Here is a 9,961-nt window from a genome sequence, read left to right as displayed (position 1 = left end):
ATAAAATGTGCGCACTGTAATAAATCTTTATGCTTAAAAGACTTTTTAGAAAAAATATGCTGGCATTAAATAGATATCACATAGAAATTTTGTAAAAACAACATCAAGGGGGAAATATTATCTGCTTATAATCTTTTACTTTATTTAATTAATTAACTTTTAAATAGTAATCAAAATATTTTTTGGCAAGAAAATTTTGAAAAAATATGAAAAAAAAATTAAAAAATAAAAAAATAAAAAATGGAGACACATCTCTTTACGTCCTCGCCGTTGTCTCTGGGTAATGCTAAAGGAGAGACATACATTTATATTGTATAAAATAGGCATGCATATAAGTTTTATTCCTTATTGTGTACCAAACATAAATAAAGATATAAAAGAAAAAAATCATTTAGGATTTTCGTTAGAAATATTATTTAAATTAGATAAATCTATATTATCGTAGAATTAACAAGATAATCAATTAAGACAATAAATTCTTCATGAAGATTAGGTTATAATAAAAAAGTAACATCAGAAACGTGTAGAACGACCTCAAAAATATAAAGGATGGTCATTTAATTCAATACTACGTAAGCATTTACGACGTAGATAAATGAAAAGTTTAAACAGTATAATGTGTGAAAAATGGCGTAAAAATAAAAAAAAACCCATACTTTACATGGCTGGTACTAAAAAATATCGAAGATCGAGGGGTTATGATGGGTAAATCTTGGCTGTGGGTACCCCAAAGAACCTGTTCCAAGTATTTTTAACCCTCCCGGCACTGAACACCTGAGAACCTTCCCTTGTCAGTGTCGATGCTCCTCTCAATAACGCTGAAGGCAGAGTTAATAACTAACAGGGATTAGTAATTTGATAGATTTTCAATTAAATAGAACTCACTTATACCAGCTTAATTGTTGGTCCACCCGGCGACTAGCTGTTCACGTCCATATATGCTCGCGTCTACGTTTCTTTATTTGCCCGCATCAGCACGATCACGCAACGACGACTGCGGATGTGCTACGAATATACATGCCCTAGAGTCCCTCTAGTAAGCGTCCGGCCTCATACTGACTACATACCGGCTGACTACCGGCTACATACCGGCCCTGTACGGCGGGTTGCCTGTACTTGGAGCGAGACTCGACCGAGTCTCGCGTAATGTTATGGCGGCTCCAAACGAGCCCTAAACATGGCGTTCCTTCCGGGTATTGGCCGGACGCTTACTAGAGGGACTCTAACATGCCTTAGACGGTCAAACACGATCTCGACACATGCTTCCGGATTTTGAAAAATATAATTTTATTTATGATATAAATAATTCGTAACATAATCATAACAAAATATATAACATATAAATACAAATTTTATGTCACATTTTAATAAAATCTCGGTAATAAATGTTACTTATATTTCATTACAGAAATGTTATGTAACGTTTACATTTCGTTTAAACACAATTTTGTATCACATGTGGATACTATAATTACTGAAACAAAACATCCTACCTACGTCAATGTTACATCCCAACGTTACGTTTTTGTACAAATCAAAACTTATGTAACTGTTACATTCTGTGTTTGCTGCGTACTGCCACATGATTGATATTGTAATTTGTTTTATATTTATTGCTACCATAAACACAGTTTGTACACTTTAAGTTGGTTTCATTGCATTCTATTATTTTGTGTTTCTGCACATCTTACAATTAGACATGCAGATGTATTTCTACACTTATGTTCCTTATGCGCACTCATTCCACAATTGTAGCAAAGTTTTACACTTATTACATCAAAGATTCTACAGTTCAAATGTCCAATAAATCTTCTTTCTTTGTTTTCTTTTCATTTTTTATGCATTTCTGGAGAGATCTCCATTATTATTGTATTGCTCTTATTTCTATTTGAATGAGAGTGAAGTATTTTTACATTAGTCTGAAAATTCTGAAAATTTCTGAATTTTATATCTTCTTCTAATAATGCATGATCCATTTGGTAAGCTCTGTCAATTCCAACTACTTTTATTACTGGATTTTTCAATTGTTCTGTATCTATTATGTATATTGACCTGAGAGTTTTTCTTCTAAAACTTTTTTAACTCATTTAGCACTTTCAATTTCCTCTTTTAATTTAAGTAACACAACATGTAGATCATTACTTTTTGAGGTTATATTAACGTCATCATGCTCATTACATAATTATCATAACATTAGACACATATTTAACATTTTTCTTTCTATTAAAATCACTCTTATGAAATACATTTTCACACAGAATTCAAAAAACTGTACTATTCGCTTGTCTATTATGGCGCTTATAATAAACATCCGGAGGGATTGCCTCGGGGGGCAACCCGCCCGTCGCTATATCAGATATAACATCGTTTCATTAATTTTAATTTTCGTTTGTACAAATTCCTAGCAAGGAGACGGAGCACCTATAGTAAGAAAAGGAACATGTGCTAATCATATTAGAGACATAGAGCGACTTTTAAAAGGCGCACACATAATGATTGACGCACGCTCCGAAGAAGATATTGAAGTAGACCTCATAATGGAAAAACTCGCACGAGCAACAGCGTCCACGTATAAGTTCAACGAACCACGTGGTGAAAATGGAGGTCAACTTGGTCCAGTTGGAACAACATATCGCAGGTTTGTTTACAAAAAATGTTACAAAGCTATGCACAATATAGTGTATACATATTTTAAATGGTGAAATCTTCAACTTATAACTATTAAAACAACATTTTTGCACAGTGTTTGAAACCACATAGCTCAGCATTGATTTTTATGAATCAAAATAAGGAAAATTCAATATTGATCATTTTCATAGTTTACAGAAATGAACAAAGACGTATTATTGAAAATCATTTTATTCATTTTAATCAATTTTCTTAACACTGCTTAAGTAAATGCAGTCTTTGGTACTTGAATGACTATTGTCATTAAAAACTAATGATTCTGACTAGTTAGTAATTAAAGGGACGTTACTTTAAAAAAAATCTATATTTGTATTACTATTTTTCATTATTTGAAGCCTTTTTACAACAAAAAATCGGTATAGTTGAATTTATGACAATAAGAAAGTTACAAGCACTTTTGTAGTAAAATGTGTTTCTGGAAAAAGTCAGGAACCCACTTGACACCCACTTATGACGTTTCTTGAGCGTTTACGAATCACCTAACCTCTAGTAATTCCATGAAAACAATTATTTACATCGTCAATTTTTTAAAGCATTTGAGATGGATTTCTACACATTTTTTATATTTGTGGTATATTTTAGTCCAGAAAATTAGTTCAACTAATTGAAATGTGTAAACTGCATGAAAGCATTCTATTGGTTGTACACGTAAGCGATCGAATGTATACATATAATGCAAGGATATCTAATCAGCGAGATATACTATTCTCCAGTGCTCTCATATTTCTCGAAAAGAATATGAATTCAAAACACTCCATATAGTGATTTTGAAAATCATCGCCTTTTCGACATAAAGTACGAACGTGGTCCGAAAAGTTTTGGAGGCTCCTCAAAATTACTATTTGATAGTCTTTCAAGTTTAATGTTGTGTAAAGTATATGATGAAACAAGTACGCTTTGTGGCATGAAACTATTTATGAAGTGAATCGAAGAATTATGCAGTGTATTAGTAACAAGTTGTTTTATGAAATATTAAATATTCTAATGCTGGAGAAGTTTTCTTTCTTTAAGAAGATGAGAAACAAGATAGGGACCCTATTCTTGAACTATTCGACATTTTCATCGAGAATGAAGTGCCTGGGAGCATCTATTATTTGGTTAGAAGGCATAATAAAAAAGTTATGGAAATATGTAGCAGAAACAGTAGTATAACAAGCCGCAAGTTGAAACTTGCAATTTGCTTCCTCCGAATTGTAAGTAGTGTACGAAGTCCCTATATGAGGAAGCATTTTCATTTTTTTAATCTTTGGCTTCCTCATATAGGGACGTTGTACACTACTTACGATTCAGAGGAAGCAAATTACAAGTTTGAACTTTCGGCTTGTTTAACATGAGTCCCCATGTCTCTCACAACTTGGGGTGTTTCATTTAACGTGAGTCCCCTTACCTCTCACAAATTGGGGTACTTTTTTAACGCGAGTCCCCTTGCCTCTCATAACTTGGGGTGCTTCATTTAACGCGAGTCCCTTTGCCTCTCACAACTTCAGGTGCTTCATTTAACGTGAGTTCCCTTGCCTCTCACAACTTATTAAATACCTTGCATAGGGAATGGTAATAACGCATTTTGATTTATAATTATCATAAAATGTCTTCGCATTTGGTCTATGTCAGTTAAATATTTTATGCTAGCTGGATTTTGTCCTAAAGCTATAGAGATAGCAAATGCTGCGGCAAACAAACCACACGAGTTCGAGACAATATTATTTAGCGTAAGATTTGGATATCGCCGTACAATATACTTTCGTTCATCCATTGCAAGATCCTTGTATGAATGTTTGTCATAGTATAAGCTATCATAAATATGCAAACTTATACCGTCGTAATAAATATAATGCCAATGTGCTGTGTTATTTCCTCCTATAATCTGAATATCTTGAGTAAAAATTGGGCCAATCCAATGTAAAGTAGTATAAGTTGGGGAGTTCTGGATACAGATTCCTGCACCGACCTATACCGACATTCCAGAGCCTTCGAAGGTGGGTGTCCGTGCTAAGTTACCGTCGTGAGCTCTACGATTTCTGGAAGTGACGGCATCAGAACTACACTCGCGGATACCAAAGATTGCTGCTTTGCAATAGCTTCCCACAAATTCCGCGCTTATCAATTGTTTCGGTTTTCATCTGGCTGAATGCGTATCCCGAAACAATTGCCGATCGCGCGTTGCACGTGTAGCTGCTGCGCCAGTCTAAGTCACGCCCATGCCCATAGTGGTAGTTTGTCAGCGAATCCTACGACGCTCGCTCGGGCTATGAAATAATTGCTAAGCACGGAATTTGTGGGAAGCTATTGCAAAGCAGCTATCTTCGGCATCCGCGAGTGTACTTCCCACCACGCTGCTATAATCCGCGCAAATCCTTCGTTCTGATTGGTCCCACTTAAATGCTTCTCATTTAAAAACTATTGCGAATTTTGGCAAACGGTTTGCGCAAACTGACAGTTCGCATAGCAATAAGGTTTTTGACATATTTCAACAGTCAGGTTACTAAAATAATTAATTAATATTATTATGACAAAATGTAATATCAATTAAGATTTTTTGTCACAACAGATTGCAATTAAAACAATGTAAAGTTCAAAATATTCATAATTTTGATATTTCCAAGTAATGATTACAATTGCAATTCTGCAATACAATGTTGCAACAAATTTAAAAATCAATTGAAATGTTTTTATAGCGAAAAAGTACAGCAAAAAAATCTGTTGTGAAAATAAATCTTAACTGATATTAAATTTTGTTATTACAATATTAATTAATAATTTCAGTAACGTAACTATTGAAATATTTCAAAAACCTTACTGCTATGCGAACTGTCAGTTTGCGCTTATGGAAATCGGCTACAGTCACATGTCATTTTTTAAAGAGGCCACACTGCCCTGTCTGCCACTTGCGGGCAACTTCTGCTGGTGCGTTTCTACTGACTAACCCTGTATATTGGTTCATGAGATATTTTCTTCCAAACACAGGTATAAGAGTTGATACGGGTGAAGGGTCTCTGCGATCCGTGCCCTGTACAGCCGGTTGCCTGTACTTGGCGCGTGATTCGACCGAGTCTCTTATCCTAATAAAGTGACATACGATAAATATATTGAACTATTTCATCAGATCACCAAATTCCCCTAAATTTCATGTAGAATTTGTTATACATATATAATTCGTCATTCGATGTCTTTCAATATACGTTTCAACAAAGAAATACAAAAACATTTTCCTTACAACATATTTCCTGTTTGAAATACATTGTGTGCCGAATTAGCAGAAAGAGCGTCTAATGGGATGAAATGTATCCGTTTGCAAAGTCAATAATTATTATATTTTGAAGTCATAAAAGATTTTTAAACTATGTAAAACTTTAGCTAAGATATATCTTTATTATTATGAGCAAGTGGGAACACGGTTTATTGATTATTTATTTTTAAATTGAATATTTTCCTTAGGTGCACCAGATCAATAATTACTGATAATTTAAAATAAACCGATTATATAGTAAAAAAACTGACTTCAATTTCTGAAAAGCAATGCTATCAACACATTTTTGAGTAAAAGAAATTTGAATTATATAATTCTTTGATTGTTTATAGAGTTATACCTGAACAAGAAATAAATGCAACGGAACGAGATCAATTTTGGCAACGAGAAGAAATAGAGGAAAGAAAAAGACTGGAGCAGGAACGTTGTCGAGCGGAACAGGAACGTGGAAATATTGAGCGAGAGATTTGGTTACGTGGAGATAAGAAAAATCAGCTTACAGAACAACAGCAACTAGTAAGAAATAATATAAGTAGATATATTCACTATGCTTTTTATATTTATTTTATTTATTTATTTATTGAACCAGTTTAAAATTACAAATTTACATCTGTACAATCCTATAGAGGTAATACAATTACCTGTACATAGGCTTGGCTTACTTAATACTATCTACAGCTGACTTAACTTAAGGATTTCGTCCATTTATTTCGCAGTTGCATATTTATTACTCATCGCGTGTATAATATGTATGCTCATGAGTCTGTATAATTGAATATACAGTTTCAGAGTACTTGTAATATATATCTTAAAATTATTGCACTATATAACATTAGATTAGTGACTTGTAGTCATATCAGTATGATAGCTACAGGATCTTATCCAAGTTTTTAGCTTAATCTTAATGGTACTTATATTCATAGTCATAGTTTTGAGTTCTTTCGGCAGTACATTGTATGCTCTTACTGCTACAATATAGCTATTTTTATTGCTTACAGTTTTAGTTATTTTCGGCATCTGTAAATTCTTATTTCGAGTTATGCTGTCTGAATTTATATATTTGTTTTTTAACTCACCATAGTGGTGTAATAATGAGTTATAGACAAATAACTGCTTAAGATTTAATGGATAATTTTGTGTTACAAAAGCGTTTTTATTGATGATTTTCAGGATTCTATTCTGTAGCTTTTGAAGCAAATTCAGACTACTTTTATATGCACCTCCCCATGCTATTATTCCATAGTTGATATAACTGTGGAAAAATGCGTAATATATGATCATTAACGTTTTTGACGGCATTATTTTCGAAATTTTCGCGAAGATGAAAACTAGGTATTTTGTTTTTTGTATAATATTTTCAACATGTTTGTCCCATTTCAAATTAAAGTCAAATATTTTTCCCAGATATTTCCAACTATCTACTCTGTTTAATGGTTGTAAACCTATTTTTATGTCTAGACTTTTGAGAACACTATCTACATAGCTTCCAAATGTTATATACACGGTTTTTTCAACATTCAATGATAATTTATTTAATGCAAGTCAGGAGGCAACTTTCTCTAAATGTGCATTCATCTTAACTTGAGCAGTTATCCAAGTATTCTCAGAGGAAAGAATAACCGTGTCATCCGCATATGATAGAATAGAATCATCCGGCATGCTTTTTAGCAAATCGTTGACATAAAGAATAAAAAGTAAAGGTCCTAGGATTGTTCCCTGAGGTACACCTGTAGTTACTTGATTATTGTTACTAATACAACCGTTAACTCTTACTCTTTGTTTCCTACCTGTAAGGTAACTTTTTAGCAGTTCATATGCATTACCTCTAATTCCATATCTGTACAGTTTTTCTAACAAAATTTCATGATTGACAGTATCAAAAGCCTTATATTACATAAAAGTATATTACCCTATATACATTAGTATATTAATATTCTGTCCATTGTCCATTCCTAATATCTTTCATAAATGTTCTTAGTCATCTTCTGTGTTCTCTCCCTTGTATCTTTTGTTTCTAATTGTGGGCCGATTTGTCTGCAATGTTCTCTCCTTTCTTTCCTTTGGCGTCTTATTTTCGTTGCTTATTTCTCCTCTTCTGGACAACTCCATTTCTCGTTTCTCATTTCTTCTACTTTCATTTTTCTTTATCAATTTTTCTCCCACATTTCTTCATCATCCCCCCTCCCCCCTTCATATGTGTTCCATAGCTGCCGTTTCTCTTCTTTTTCCTCTATCTTTGATGTATTATTGCTTTTCTATGCCGTCCTTTTGTATTCAGGATTTCCCATAACGAAGTGAGCTCAGTGGTAAGGTCGTATTCTTTGAACGATTTAAAGAAAAAGTTCATAAGTGAATTTCATTGTGAAACCTTATTAACCCGTAGACTCCTGGGACCGCACAATGTGTGGATCTCAATTTCTGTGTCAGTTATCCAGATCTGTATAGTGTATAGTATACCGATCTGTACACTGAACCTCAATAATGGTGACAACGGTGGACGCGGTGCGGTTAGGTAAGAGAGGAGATTGGACGGCGCCTGCTCACGTATCTTGACCTGTGCGTGCAACACAGAAAGCACTACGGTGCGAGCGAAATGCCAGAGTGTCGCTCGGCGCGTCCTTGTTGCACAGCACGAGTGTAAGCGAGACGGCAACATGGTCCTTTATGCGCAATATGGAACGTGGTGGGGGACTGCTCGTGTCCGGACGCACGCTCTTGGTCTCTCTCTTAGACTAACGCTCTATGACGAGGACAGCTAGTACCCCGATAAGAAAAACGAGAAGAATCTACGCGACTTTCAGTAGTGGGAATAAGATAGAAAACGAAAAACCTTTTAACTAGAAGATACAATGTAAGTCGTAAAACCAGCGACAATTTATAAAACCTCTGGTTTCACTCTAAAGCGGCAGATGTTATGCCCCTCTATTATAACATAACCATTAAGGAACCGTTATACCCTCGAAATTCCCTACCTTTTCCTATCATAAAACTATCTATAATCCCAAAAACATACAAACCCTTGTTTCCTGCATTTTTAAAATAGGAGTTTCCCAATTACACAAAAAACCCTCCCTTTCTGTCAAAAATTCCTCGTTCCCGTTAGACTAAGTTTATCTTACTAGAAAACATAGCATCTATTTACAGTTTCAGTCGAGCATTTGTAAGAGAAGGTCCTCTAGAGAGTAAAATAAAAGATTGTATGTTCTATACTGGTTCTTTAATTAACAAAATCCGTTCGTGAAGTCATAACGGCAGAATCTTGTATGTCGCATTGAATCTATAACGATATAGTTCGCCACGGCATAACAACACATATTCATTTTTTGAAAACTTTCGGAGCAAGTGCCCACAATTTTCAAGTTTCCCTGAACTCAGAGGGAATTAAGTTGTTGGATGTGAATTTATCCTTTTTAAAAAGGTTACAAACATAAACTTAACTCTAAATGAATATTAAATAAGAGCGATGCTACTCGATTCAGCTGTCAATTCTCACTGGCTTGCTCTCGATCGTTCTGTATAAAGAAACCTCGGTTTCCGGTGTCCGTTGTCTTTATATCTTGTCGGTAAGACTCCTGTAGTCATCATAACTAGGACCAATATCGGCCATGTTTTTTAGTACGCGCTCCCCAATAAGGGAGCAAAAGGCTCATCATACTCCCCACACAGCACAGAAATATTTTGTCAACATTGCCAAAAGTTGAAATAATGCAATATTACCGGAAATATATTGAAAATTGTTTAAATATTTCTGGAATGTTGCAGGAACCTTGCAATATCCGCTCAGCATGTTGCAATCACAATATTGCTATAATATTGCCGGTCAATATTTTGGAAATATCAATGCATAATATTAATAAAATATAACTCAGATAGATAACTGAGACATAATATAACTGAGAATAAATCCCAATGCCAGCAATGTATCGTGGGTTTCTTTGGGCAGGTTGCCTATACCTCCTTAAATATTACCTCGGTTGTATTTTTAAATACTCTATACAAATGCAATAATTTCACATGTAATTTTTA

General features: G+C 34.3%; 2 protein-coding genes across 4 annotated transcripts in view; one reads left to right on the top strand and one right to left on the bottom strand.

Moving 5' to 3' along the window:
• Positions 1–9,961, bottom strand: part of LOC112494252 — a 31,961-nt gene that overhangs the window by 5,335 nt on the left and 16,665 nt on the right. The gene's annotated exons all lie outside the window — the stretch shown is intronic.
• LOC107267128 (drebrin-like protein) overlaps positions 1–9,961 on the top strand; it is a 24,017-nt gene that overhangs the window by 9,013 nt on the left and 5,043 nt on the right. For both annotated transcript variants that reach the window (XM_015738417.2, XM_015738418.2), the window contains 2 exons: positions 2,406–2,638; positions 6,268–6,451. In XM_015738417.2, the coding sequence (XP_015593903.1) occupies positions 2,406–2,638; positions 6,268–6,451 (417 nt within the window). The remainder of the gene's footprint in view (positions 1–2,405; positions 2,639–6,267; positions 6,452–9,961) is intronic.

This window comes from Cephus cinctus, unplaced genomic scaffold (assembly GCF_000341935.2).
Source record: "Cephus cinctus unplaced genomic scaffold, Ccin1 Ccin1_scaffold0345, whole genome shotgun sequence".
Taxonomy (NCBI): Eukaryota; Metazoa; Arthropoda; class Insecta; order Hymenoptera; family Cephidae; genus Cephus; species Cephus cinctus.
This window is presented reverse-complemented; position numbering and strand designations above follow the sequence as displayed.